We start from the raw sequence: 14,672 nt of genomic DNA, 5'->3' as shown, positions 1-14,672 counted from the left end.
CATCATTTCAGTTTGAACCAGACTGTCTGCCACCTCACCGTGCACTTTGACCCAAAACTAAGCTTCTGATTTCATATCCTCTCAATCATGCAAACTGTTACTCTGTAACATTTAACTCCCTCTTCCAGATGCTGACTTTTCACATCATCATAATTATGGGAAGCGAGGTAAAGTTCAGGTTGATCAGTTTCGGGAGATGTCTCCCCTGAAAAGGCAACTGTTTCAGGGATATTATTGCAAAACGTGATCAATCCCCGGCACTTGGCCCAGATAAATGGTCTTTATGTCTGAGAGTTGGGAACGAGTGTCAGTGGTTTAACAATCAAGCCAGCTACTGTTCTCATTAGTCAGACACATTAATTTTTCAAGATAAAAAGGAGGCAGGGGTATGGGAAATGGTTAATCCTCATGGAAATTAAGCGGGTGACAGTTAAAATCCCTCAGGCCACCCTGGTGCCACCAAGTGTTTACAAGCCATGATTTGTACCTGCTCTACCAAGCATGAATCACCTTGGGCCTCCTTGCCAGGAGGCCTCGTCAGCTAGCTAGCCCGGCATCAAAAGAAGCTAAAGTTAAGTTAAGTTTTAATTTGTTAATTTCCTGTGGGAGGGGTAGGCATGCATTTCCTGATCTGACAGGAAAATTAATGGTGTCTCCTTCTGAAAACTTACCCCCACAATCCTGTGAATTAGTTCAGCAGCTGATCCCGTGGATGTGCATCCTCTGGGACCCATGAATTCAAGGGTGACCTTCAAGGGTCACGGCCCCCTGCCCAAACCAGGTGGGAAGCCAGAGGCAGGTATTTAAATGAAGCTTTGAATGGTGGAATTCTTTTTCTCTGGAGCAGGAGAGTTTTGCACTAACAACGAAACGCACCTACTAAAAATTGGCCCTCAGTTAAAATTGGGGCCAAGGTCTTTGGTTGGTAACGTGAAGCAGGAATCCCAACATATTTTTCCATTACCTAAGCCAGAGGCATAATTATCTGGATAATGATTAGAGGTTAAAACTGGGCCAAGGATTAATTACCCCTTTGCTTCACCTTTCTGGTCTCTCTTGGATTCCAGTAATATTAATATGGCCAATGGTCCTCCAAACATTTTTCTCGTTTCTCCCAAGCTACAGGTACACCATCCCACACACCCTTGTTTTTCCTCCTTATGTACTCAGATGTGTTGAAATTAAAACTCTCAGGACCGTTTTCTACTACAGTTTATCTTTTTCATCATTTCATATAGAGGGACTTCATCCCCACCCGTAGTCTGTCCTCTCTCCTGTAATATCAGAATTTTAAAAACAGTCAAGTCCAAAGTCATGCAATTATTACCTCCTGATTTTTCCTTCCACTTTCTTCACGCTTTCAAGTTAAAGTGTGTAACTAAATTTAGTGTGTTATTTTCCTTCAGTGGCATATGGTTTGTTTTTTGTGACATGGGTGAGGACAAATTAACGGCATCTTCAACAATGTAACAATCCCTCCATACAGCGGTACCGTCAGCCTTGGTTATGTGCTGAAGTGTTGGTCTCGCTCAATGGTCGGACTATTCCCTGTGAATCAGAAGGTTGTGGGTTTAAGTCGCTATACAGGACTGGGGCACATGACCAAGGCTGACAGTACCGCTGTAATGGAGGGATTATTATATTGTTGAAGATGCCGTTAGTTTATCCTTACCCATGTGACAAAAACAAACCACATCTCACTGAAGGAAAATAACAATAGATTTAGTTACATGCTTTAACTTTAATTAACCATGGTCACCCCCATCAAACTGTCAGTAATGTAGACCCAAGAAAAAATATTGATATGTAATAGCTGTGGTAATGCAGTGGAATAAAAGAATCTTGATCAGACTTGCACAAGGGTAGAGCTTCCTGGACTGCTCAGTCTGTGATTGCCCTGCCCCGTATGATAGTCAACCATAGGTTTAGTCCTGGCCAGTGCGAAGCTCCCCTACTGAAATGGAAAAAAGGGAGCCTTACTGTGTAGGATCCCAATGTGCCTGCTGAAGTAAGGCCCTGCCTATTTTGTTTGGTACATTGCCTAAATAATACTGCTGGACATCATAAAAAGAATGAATATTTGCCAATCATTTCGTTTTTAGGGTAAATACAGCCGTCATTGAAGCTCATTCCCATTGTTATCAGAATACCAGCAGAGCACTATAAGAATAATCCACCGATGTGCTATCCTTTTCTACTTCAGGATGCATCATGGAAAGGGATAGGAATGGAGTTCACTGTAATTTTTCCTCTCAAACTTCCAAGTGAATTTTTGAACATCAGATGGCAGAGAACTGGATTAATAAGTGAAATTATTGATTCATTGCCCTCCAAACATATCATTAAATCATCCACATTCCTAAAGCGCTTACCGTGAAGAAAGGCTGGGTTTGCCACTCTTGCTGCAGCTGGTATATATCCCTGGGCCATCATCGAAGAAACTGCCCAGTGCCAACTTCTGTCGGATTGATTCCCTCTCATTTTTTTGGGCCTGAAAATGAAACAGGAAGATATTTCAGCTACAAGAACTGTAATGACGATAGTAAATTTTCTGAGTTATTTCTATCAGAAAAAATTTCACTATGTTAACACAATACAGCACTATCGCTTGTGGTCTACTCTCTATAGCATTTAAGGTACTAGTGACAGATAATCGTTTAGGAACTTTCTGGCTATTTTATTGATCTTCTATTCTGGTTCTTCCCTGCTATTTTTCACTCCGTGCACCACTAGGACAGGCACTTCACCAATAGTGTCCATTACAATGGTTAAACCACCACTTCTCTTACAAGGTTTGAGTACTGCTAGCTGTAATAGGATTATTCACTGCCCACAGGTTAAGTTCCATGCACATGATGACCATTTTCACTGCATACGATGCTGCAATATCTACTTCCGCCAATGATGGCAAAAGACAAAACTGTCACGCAGTGCTACCGAGTACAAGGTAGATTATCAATACAGCAATGGACTACAAGCAAAGGATAAAAAGGTCATGACATCATTGTCCGCCAAACTACTTACATAGGTTTTCAACTGAAGCATTAACTTATGCATTAGTTGTGGCCAGGGGCGGAATCTTCTGCTCCCACTGGAGACGCGGGAAGAAACAGGTGGGCATGAAAATTAGATTGGTTGGCATCAGGAATAATACTGGTGCACGCGGGATGGCACTGGGTAAGTTCTGGGTGGGAAGGCCCATGCTTGATCTTCATACCCCACCATCACTTCAGATCCATACATTGCCAATTATTGAACATGATCATAGGCATGGCGCAGGAGGCTGGCCATTGACAGCCACCCACTACCCTTTCTTGCTGTTCCCTCCATGATTCCCCCTCTCTCCGATATTCCCAGAGGATGTTGTTCCAACAGCAGCCAAGGCCTCCTCCGTGGTGCTGCTGAATGAAATGGCTGTTGGCATCTTTAAATGGCCAGGATGTCTATCCCAGGGTCCTCAGTCAGGAGGTCAGCCTGCCACTGTCCTCTTAATTGCCTGATGGCAGAAGATATGATGGGCCACCCTCCAGAAATCAGCACAAATGTCTCGCTGCTTTTTCAGGCAATGCGGGAGACAGCTGCCATAAACAGATGATTCTGCCTCAGGCTTATGTAGACCCTATCCATCCACAATAACCAATTACTCGGTTATCAACCAGGACATGAAAAGAATGCCAGCAAAATCTGGCAAGCACACCCAATGATTGCATGTATAATGTAGTGATTGCTAACTTGTTTTAAAGCAGAAGGTTTAAATATCACTTGATTTGATTTATTGTCACATGTATTAAAATACAGTGAAAAGTATTGTGTGTCACGTGCTATACAGACAAAACATACTGTTCATAGAGAAGAAAACGAGAGAGGACTCCAAATGAGTTAAATTCCAGCAGTGTGGCACTGGCTCCTTCAGGAAATTTTAATCTAGGACTCGTATCTACTATTGTACTGTCACTTTCCAAAACAGTAATTAATAAGTCAAAAGAAGCAGACATGGTCCTTTTCTTTTATGCTCTCAGACATAAAGATTTTGCATCTTTTTTATGGACTTTATCTAGCATTAAAGGGGACCTTTGAGGTCCTCATGAGGATGCCTCTTTTAAAATTTGTACAGCATGCCATCACAATGTGAAAGACCATGCCAGGCAATACTGCAGGACATTGTCCAGATCAATCCAGACACCTGTAGCATCCCTAAAATTGTCTCCCATGTATAATGATGATTCAGATGAGTGAATGGGCCTTGCCATAGTGCTATTTCACAAAGGCCCTGGGGAAGTACATGAGCACCATCAGCCAAAGCTGTAGAGGATAGCCATTATCTACAGGGGGCTTTCTGGTTAGAAAGAGTGCTGAGACTGCAGTGTTTCCTACATTGAAGGCATTGTACCAGATGCCATGGAAGGAAGCATGATAGTGTGGTGTTGCTGCTTACAAACCAAACTGTTGCATCTGGCCAACGATGAACAGGGCATGTGTAGTCATGTAGGTTTAACCTCAGATTCCTTGAAACCCTGGGAATCCTACCCCTCAGTAAAACTGCAATGCTCCATCATGTTTACACCACATACAGGCTAATGAAATGTTGCCTAAAAAGAAAATGGCAGCCATTGATGCACAACTGTTTGGCTAACATTACAGAAACAATGGTGGATGAAATCCAATATAATGGCCTCCTGTTCACTTCCCCAACCCTATCTGACAGAATTTCAATATAGTGGTGCACTATAGCAGACTGTGTCCATTTCCATAGCTAGTAATTCCCAGAACAGGTCGCTAGTCTGTCATCAGGGACTTGTAGCTTGAGGAGCACCACTCCACATCAAGCAATGGCTGACCAGGGGTTTTTCCCACTCTTACTGCCAGTCATGGCATGTTGGAAGGAGTTGCAGGTTGTCATATACAACCTGTTTGGCCATGTTATGAATGCACCTTCTTGGGCCATCAAGTCCTGGGGTGGGACTCGAACCCAGAGTTCCTGGCTCCAAGAGAGGGACCTCCTTACAGTTTCCTATATAGCAAAGTATAATTAATTCTACCCCAAAACCTAGGCTACAATATGAAAAAAAGTTTAAGCATCTTAGTTAATATAGTCCCTTAAATTTTTTGATAGTCTGATATTTTCCTGCCACACCGTTTTTCCAAATGGCAGCATTTTAAATGTATGTGCCAAGAACAATCCTTAGTATCAAATTTTAAATTCTGTATTTGAAAATGTCAATGTGTACATCTAAAATTCATAACTTAATGCTATTGTTTAATGAGGAACTACAGCAAATTTGCCTTCTATGTGCTGAAATATGGTACGAGTGTTTCCTTCAACAGCTGCTGAGTATTTGGGTGCTAGTCCATAAATGGCAATCATTCCACATCCCTTAATGTAGAATTACATATTGCTGCAAATTAATCTTCAAGAAAGGTGCCCAGAAACATCAGACAACCTTCAGGAAATACTCTTGTTCATTTTTTCAATTGCATTTTTTCAATTAACTGCAGTTAAATGCATTTTCTGATAATAGAATCTCATTTGTTTTGCATGATAGACAGTGCCTGTTATTTATAACAAGGGTATCAACCCAATCCATGCAGGTCAAGGTTGGTTGAAATAATGATAAAAATATAGGTGATGGGATGCTAAGAGAATTGGACATGGATTTATGGAGGTTCAAACTAAAGACCTGCATAGTTGGTATGCGGAATAGAAAGCAAAAGGAATCCGTGGTGCTAGCTGTTGATAAGCCAGAATGCTTTTGATTCAGCAAGTAGCTTCAAAACCACAGAATCACCCCTCATTGAAAAGCCATCCATCTCAATTGCACACTTATCTTCAGTTCGTAGCCAAGCTGTTACCAAGTTTCTGAAGGGCAGAGGGGGAGTGTGCTACTTGAGCATATTGCAAACTTTGGACACAATTTGAATCATGATACTTGTTGCTCCAGCATAGAAAACATCAATAAGTGGTTGCAAATGACAGAGAAGTCCATGGCCCAGATAGATTTCCAACTCAATGTTTTCACAGGCTATATTGTCAAATATCTTGGAAAGTGGGACAGATCCTGGTCTCAGCATTCATGGCTTGACCAGTTTGCTATTCGTCCTTGGGAGTTTCAAGTCTATTTTGGAAAGCTCACCAAATTAATTATGTTGTAATATCTTTTGAAGAAGGGAGAACACACTTGGAAAATACACTAGATCTTCTAAACTTCAAAATTGGCCAACCAATTGGATTAACAATAGATTCTGAAACTGGTAACTTCTGAATTGCAAGAGAAATGCTATATCAATTAGGAAAAATGCATTTAAAAGTGCACAACTTTTATAGCCTATTTCCATAAAAACTGTAAGAATGAAGATCCAGGGGGATGAAATCCTAACCCTAAATATTCATGAAGAAAATACCATCTGAAAGCAATTAAACAAAACACTCAAAATTTCAGTGCAATTAGCCAACTACAGTTTAAAAGCAATTATTTTCTGACATGAGTCAATATTCAAAACAGATATCTAGCAAAAGAATGAGACGGAGGATGATATTTTTTTTCTGCAATTCATAAAACATCAGGTTGACATGGGGCTTGACAGTTGCGATGATTGAAATGATCATGTATTCCACAGAGCCTAATTATTCATGTCTTCTGGTGGTTGTATAAGAGGAAAGGCGGGGAAGGAGGGTATCTGGAAAAATCACAAAGACTTGAATTTACATGGAGATGTGAGATTGGATGAATACCCTGGAACTTTCCCTCTTAATTTCACCTCTAGGGATCAGAATTATTGTGCAGACATTTCCATCCGGAGATTAAAAATACCACAGGAGTACATGGTACAGATTGTAGCAGCTAAGTGAATGGCTTTTTCTCATCCGATTTTTCCTTGTACAATCCTATGATTCCCATGCCAATCTCAGCTCTTGAAAATAGATAGCCACTTATTCCAATCCCCCTGTCCTTTCCTCATACCGTTCTAGCTTTCCCCCCGTAAATTTATTCACTTTTATTTTCGACAGCAACCAACAATTCTGCTTTCACCATTGTCCCTGGAAAGGCATTCCACATCCTAACAACCATTTGCCTAAAAAAAAAATCCCAAAATCTCTAATCCACCTCCACCCCACTGTGATTAATTAAGGGGGGGGGGAAAACATATGCACTTCGATAAGAAAAATAAAGGAGCGGAATATTATTTAAATGGAGAAGGACCACAGAAAACTGAAGGAGAGGGGGATTTGGGAGTCTTCATGCATAAATCACAAAAAGCTAGCATGCAAGTCCAACAACTAACTGGGAAGGTAAATGGAACATTGGCATTTATTTCAAACGAATGGAGTGTAAAAATAGGAAAGTCTTGTAAAATGCTACAAAGCACTACGTGGATCACACCTGGAATACTGTGAACAATTTTGGCCCCCTTATCTAAGGAAAGATATACTGGCATTGGAGGCAGTCCAGATAATGTTCACTAGGTTGATCCTGGGTATGGAAGGATGAGGAAAGGTTGAGTAGGTTGGACCTGCACTCATTGGAGTTTAGAAGAATGAGGATCTTACTGAGACGGAATTCTTAGGGTGCTTGGCAGAATAGATGTTGAGAGGTTGTTTCCCCTTCTAGGAGAGTCTAGGACCAGAGGGCATAATCTCAGAGTAAGGGGTCACCCACTTAAGACAAAGAAGAGGAATTTTCTCTCCCTGAGGGTAGTGAATCTGTGGAATTTCTTATTGCAGAGGGCTATAGAGGTGCGGATGATCACTGATGATTTCAGAGTACCGAGTATGATTTCAGGTGCTAAAGTAGTTTGCGTCCACATACAGCTAGACTCGGACAATATTTAGGCTTGGCCTGATAAGTGACAACCAACATTCAAGTCACACAAGTGTCAAGCAATGGCCATCAACAATAGTCAATCTAACCAGTTCCCATGACATTTAATGGAATTACCATTGCTGAATCCCCCATCTTCTACCTAGCTCACCTCCTGGTTCCCCAAAGGTTGTCCGCCATTTGGAAGACATAAGCCAGGAGACAGATGGAATCCACTTGCATGGGTGAATGCCTGAATGTCACTCCAACAATACTCAAGACACTCAATACCATTCAGGGCAAAGAAGCCCGTTGGATTGGGATCCCTTCCACCACTGACGCACAGTGGCAGCAGTGTGTGCCATCAACAAGATGCACAGCAAAGTTCACCGAACACCACTACCTGCAAATTCCTCTTCAAGCCACAAACTATTCTGACCTGGAAATATATCAACATTCCATAAATGTCGCTGGGTCAGAGGTCTGGAGCTCCCTTCCGAACAGCACTACGGGTATATCTACAGCAGATGGACTGCAGAGGTTCAAGAATGTGGCTCACCCCCAACCTCTTGAGGGCAATTAGGAATGGGCAACAAATGTTGCCCTTGCCAGTGATGCTCACATCCCATGAAAGCATAAAGAAAACGTACTGCTGGTGTTAACAGAGGTGGAAAAAATGCTTTTAGTAACGGAAATAAATTCTGCCTTGAGCCAGTTTGCCAAGCATCTGCACCTTATGGCAGTGTGAGGTTGCTGCCAGGTGAAATCAAACCTGGAGGCACTTAGCTGCTGGCCAGTGCTGAACAGGATAAATTTGTTAGAATTAAACTGAAGGAAAATTTCAGCACAGTCGGGTCATAAATGCCAGACAGGCAGCTGGAGAATGCAGCAATAGCCCTGAGATCAATAGCTCTGGGATCAAAGGAGAAGGGAAAAGCTAGGCTTACTGCTGTGGTAGTATGTTTTAAATTTCAAATCGTCGCTGGAGACGAAAAGGTAGAATGAGGAATGTTAATTTTCATCTCGAGGAGATTCCAAGGATTGAAGAGATACCTAGTGCAGCTGAGATTTTACACAATGCCTCAAACATGAGAAATCTGTTCTGCATGAAGGTGAGATGATATTTAAGAACTGTAGTTTTTCTATGTTCATTCTAAACTTTGCCATCCATATTCTAAGCTGCATCAAGCCTCACTCACCCATAATCCTGTTGCTCACCGATTTATACCAGCCCGAGTCCATTGATACCCTAATTTTAAAACACTCATCCTTCAAATTCAAATCCCTCCGTGGTACTCGCTCATCTGCATTTCTGCTCCCTTCTTCCCACCATTGACAGGGCAAGTTTTGGAATTCTTTCCACCTCCCTCTCCTCCTTTGAGACCCATGCATGCCTTTAAGAAATGTATTTGTCTCAGGTTTCTGGTGCAGGATTATTTTTAGCAGTCAGTTCTATTTGTCGGTGCTGCTTCGTCTGTAACCGACAGCCCCTGTTGATACTGCAGAAGTATAATTGGTCATAATTGCTAGAATTTATGTTTTAATCTGGACGAATGAAGTTCTGCTATTTTAGTGTTTTCCCCTGGGATTTTTCAGTGTAGGATTTGATTAGGTTGACAGGAAAAATCATGTGACTGGGCAGGGTTAGGCTTACACAGAGAAATCAAGTCAGTTGCTACTTATGATCTTTAGAGAGAGGTAACTGTCTGTGCCTCTGTTTCGCTTTCTGGATTTGGAGACTGGGACCTCCCAGGAAATACATTTCCTCCTTTGAGGGCTGCTGTATGGGTGACAGCAGACAGGTGACCTGTAGCTGTCCAGAGAGGTTAAAAGGCTGGCAATCTAGCATCCACATGAGCATTTTTTTCCTGCTAACTTATTACAGAGAGGGATTTCTGTCTGTGGGGATATTGCTTACATTGGAACTATAGAGATAGCTAGGTGTTAAGAATCATACCATGTCCTGTTTAAGTGTTTCAATTGATACAAGTTATTCTTTTTGTTATATTTTAACGGTGTTGTGAAATAAAGTTTGTTTTAATAAAAGCTTCCTAGTGTGTCAATAGAATCACATCTGGAGTGAAAGAAGTTATGCTCACATTAAAGCCAAATTTAAAAAAAGTTGGGGTCACAATATACCTTGGAGATTTTTTTGATCTGGGGGGAGTCCAGAGCACCCATCAGTTGTTAGCTGACTTAACACGAGATGTGGAGAAATTACTTCACTCAGAGGATTGTGATCTTTGGAATTCTCTATCCTAGAGGGTTGTGGATGCTCTACTGTTGAATACATTTAAGGCTAGGATAGACAGATTTTTGGTCTCAGGAAGTGGGTGGGAAAGTGGAGCTAAAACCCAAGATGAGTCATGATCGTATTGATTGGTGGAGCAGGCTCGCTGGGTCATGTGGTCAAATCCTGTTCCGATTTCTTACATTCTTATTTTTGGCTCTATGTCAATTTATGTCTGATCATACTCCTGTGTAATGCCTTAGTCATAGTCATAGAGTGAGAGTCATACAGCACAAAATAGGCCCCTAGGCCTTTCATGTCTGCACCAAACATAACTACCACTAAAGTCGCACTAATCCCATTTTCCAGCATTTGTCCCATATCCTTGAATGTTACGATGTTTCAAGTGCTCATCCAAATACTTTCTAAATGTTGTAAGATGTCCGGCCTTCACCATCTTCCCAGGCAGTGCATCCCAGATTCCTACTAACCTGAGGGAAAAAATGTTTTATCAAATTCCCTCTGAGTCTCCTGCTCCTTACCCCAAACGATGCCCCCTCGTGATTAAGCTCTCAACCACGGGGAACAGCTGCTTCCTATTCATCCTGTCCATATACCTCCATCTTATACACTCCAATCATGCCCCCTCTCAGCCTTCTCTGCTCCAGAGAATACAATCCAAACTTATCCAATCTCTCATTATAGCTCAAATGCTCCATCCCAGGCAACATTCTGCTGAATCTCCTCTGTACCCCCTCAAGTGAAATCACACCCTTCCTATATAATGAGGTGACCAGAACTGCACACACAGTTCTCCAGCTGTGGCTTATCCAACTTTCTGTACAGCTCCAACATTACCTCCTTGCTCTTATACTCTGACTTTTATCAGTCATGGCACAGTGTCCCACAGGCTTTCTAAACTATTCCATTCACCTGCTCTGCTGTCTTCAGGGATCTCCGAATAAGCACCCCAAGATCCGTCTGTCCCTCTGAGCTTCCAAGTGTCCTGCCATTCATTAAATACCTCCATATTTCATTACATTTCCCAAAGTGCGTCCCCTTTGTACTTATCAGGGTTAAATACCATCTGCTAGTGCTCTGCCCATCTGACCAACCCATCTATATCATCCTGCAACCTACAACCACCTTCTTCACAAATAACCACGCTTCCAATCTTGATGTCATCTGCAAACTTACTTATCATGCCCCCCCCCGCCCAACATTCTCATCTATATTATTTACCTATGTAAACAATAAGGGTCCCAGCAATAAACCTTGTGGTACGTCATTGGATACCAGCCTCCAGTCACTAAAACAGCCTTCTACCACCACCATTTGTGTCCTATTACTAAGTCAGTTTCAAATCCATCTCACCAAGTTTCCCTGAATTCCATGTGCTTCAATCTTCTTGACCAGTCTCCCACGTGGGACCATGTCAAAGGCTTTGCTAAAGTCCAAATAAACTCCATCAACTACACTTCCCTCATCCACACACTTGATCAAATTTGTTAGGCATGGCCTCCCTCCGACAAAGCTATGCTGACTATCCCTAATTAACCCATGCTTTCCAAGTGGGGATTAATTCTCTCCTATGGAAATTTCTCCAATAGTTTCCCCATCACTGACATGAGACTGACCGGTTTATAATTTCCTGGTTCATCTCTACCACCCTTCGTGAATAGTGGAACTATATGAGCTATCCTCTAGTCCTCTGGCATTTCTCCTGTGGCCAGAGAGGGATTAAAAATGTGTGTTGGAGCCCCTGCAATTTTTTGCCTCACTTACCACAGCTGCCCAGGATGTAATTCATCCGGGCCTAGAAATTTGTCCATTTTTAAGTCCAGAGTCTCCAATAACTCCTCACTTCCCATGTCAAACTGTGCAATTTCCTCAGTCCCTTTTCCTAAATTCTGTACCTTTGTTCTCCTTTTCTTGAATGAAGACCGATGAGAGGTATGCATTTAACACCCTTCCAATGTCCTGAAGCTTCACACACAGATTATCGCCTTGGTCTTTAATGGGTCCTACTCTTTACCTGGTTAGCCTCTTCCCCTTAAATGTATTTATAAAACATCTTTGGATTCTCCCTAATCCTGTTCACAAGTCCTTTTTCATGCCTTGGGACATTTTCATATGTTAACAGCGCAATGTAAATGCAAGCTGTTATTGTTCATGTTTGGTTGCGTGATCTAGTTTTGCATTTGGTAGCTTCATATTTATAATTTTCAAATCTACATTTTCAGTAGGGCAGGCCTTAGGCCAATAATGTCTCGGATGCACTCTGCAGACTGTGCATCAGGCTGTGGAGACACTTACATTTAAATTAATTAGCTGCTCGATAGTACAGCTAGACTGCCTCAGCTGTGCTTTAGCCACATCACCGTTTACAACAGATGATGAAGAGAAGGCTGAATTGTACAAAAATCATTCTCTTCAACTGCTGGAGGCACAGCCTTCTGGTCCTGGCACTTTCAGCACATCACCAGCAACATGCCTTGCATACAATAAAATTGCACAGATGCACTGACCTTAACTCACATTGCCTTCTGCCATCAGCTCACTTATGCCAAGGCACAGGCAGCATTGTGAGCAGGATGTGCTATCTGCTGCCTGCCATCAACAAGAAAATTGGTGGGCACATTTCTACAACCCATTAGGCTCCAGCTTATGCTGCATATCCAGAGGTTCCGAATACAAAATACAACTTGGTTAGAAAAGATTCAAGTCATAATCCATTGGCGCATTTAGGCTACAATGACTAAAATCCAGAATACCCTGCGTATTTGGAAATCAATGGCACCAGTATGTCTGCTGTTAGAGCAATTAATACAGTCCCTTGATAGACAACAGTAAAAATAATTTGTTTACTGATTTTTATGTGTCAGCTGTGGTAGTGCTCTGTTCAAGGTCCACTCCAGAGACTTCAACACAAAAGCTAATCTGACGTTCGTCTACAAGGTTAAATTAAGGCTGTTCCCCTTGGAGCAAAGGAGTTTGAGGGGAGATTTGATGGAGGTATACAAGATTATGGCAATTTTAGATAAAGTAGACAAAGAAAGGTTGCTTCCTTTAGCTGATGATAAACGGGCAGGGATTGGGGGGGGGGGGGGGTGGGGGACAGAGTTAACATTACGCAGCAGATGGTTAGGATCTGGAACTCGCCATCTATGAGAGTGGTTAAGATGGAAATGATCAATGATTTGAAAAGAAAATTGGACAGGCACTTGACAGCATTAATCCTGCAGGGCTACAGGGATAGAGTGAGGAAATAAGATTAATCAAATAACTGTACGAAGAGGCAGCATGGGCTCAATGGGATTTTAAAATTCATTCACAGGACGTGGGCGTCACTGGCTAGGCCACAAGTTAGAATCATAGAATCCCTACAGTGCAGAAAGAGGCGATTGGGCCCATCGAGTCTGCACCGACCACAATCCCACCCAGGCCCTACCCCCATATCCCTACATATTTACCCGCTAATCCTGCTAACATAGGCATCTCAGGACATGATGGGGCAATTTTTTTTAGCATGGCCAATCGACCTAACCCGCACATCTTTGGACTGAGGGAGGAAACCGGAGCACCAGGAGGAAACCCACGCAGTCACAAGGAGAATGTGCAAACTCCACACAGACAGTGACCCAAGCCGGGAATCGAACCCAGGTCCCTGGAGCTGTGAAGCAGCAGTGCTAACCACTGTAAATGGTCACTGCCTGGCACTTGTGTGGCACAAATGTTACTTGCCACTTGTCAGCACAAGTCTGGATATTGTCCAGATCTTGCTGCTTTTGGAGATGGATTGTTTCAATTCCCACTGACTCCAGTTTTGCAAGGGCTCCTCCATACCTGGTCAAATACTCCTTGATGTTAAGGGCAGTCACTCTCACCTCACCTCTGGTATTCAGTTGTTTTGTTCATGTTTGAACGAAGGTTATAATAAGGTCAACCTGGCAGAATGCAAACTGAGCTTCAATGACCAGGTTATTGCTAAACAAGTGCCACTTATTCGATTGTACAGTTGATGACACTTCATGACCCAGAGTAGGCTGATGAGGCAGTAATTGACTGGGTTGGATTTGTTCTGCTTTTTGTGTCCCAAATATACTTGGGCAAATTTTCCACATTGCTGGGTAGATGCTAGTGTTGTAGCCGTACCAGAACAGGCTGTCTAGGGGTGCAACAAGTTCTGGAGTACTATTGCCGGAATATTGTCAGGGGCCATTGCTTTTGTAGTATCTAATGGCTTCAGAGTTTCTTGATATCACCTGGAGTGAATCGAATTGGCTGAAGTCTGGCAACTATGATAAAACTATATAAAAGGAGGCCGAGATGGGCCATCCACTCACTGAAGATTGCTGTAAATGCTTCAGACTTATCTTCTGTACTGAATTGCTGTGTTCCTCCATCATTTGTGGAGCCTCTTCTGAGTGAATTGTTTAATTGTCCACTACCATTCATGGACAGATGTGGCAGGGCTGTAGAGCTTAGACAAGAACATAAGAAATAGGAGCAGGAGTAGGCCATCTAGCCCCTCAAGCCTGCCCCGCCATTCAATAAGATCATGGTTGATCTGAAGTGGATCAGTTCCACTTACCCGCCTGATCCCTATAACCCCTAATTCCCTTACCGATCAGGAATCCATCTAT

General features: G+C 42.4%; 1 protein-coding gene across 5 annotated transcripts in view; it reads right to left on the bottom strand.

The window, feature by feature from the left end:
* Window positions 1–14,672, bottom strand: part of schip1 (schwannomin interacting protein 1) — a 177,912-nt gene that overhangs the window by 68,008 nt on the left and 95,232 nt on the right. For 4 of the 5 annotated variants that reach the window (XM_078209014.1, XM_078209013.1, XM_078209016.1 and 1 more), the window contains one exon: window positions 2,373–2,491. In XM_078209014.1, coding sequence (XP_078065140.1) covers window positions 2,373–2,491 — 119 coding nt within the window. Of the gene's footprint in view, window positions 1–2,368; window positions 2,492–14,672 lie in introns of all 5 variants that reach the window. The other variant, XM_078209018.1, reaches the window with a different exon arrangement.

This window comes from Mustelus asterias, chromosome 3 (genome assembly GCF_964213995.1).
Source record: "Mustelus asterias chromosome 3, sMusAst1.hap1.1, whole genome shotgun sequence".
Lineage (NCBI taxonomy): Eukaryota > Metazoa > Chordata > Chondrichthyes > Carcharhiniformes > Triakidae > Mustelus > Mustelus asterias.
This window is presented reverse-complemented; position numbering and strand designations above follow the sequence as displayed.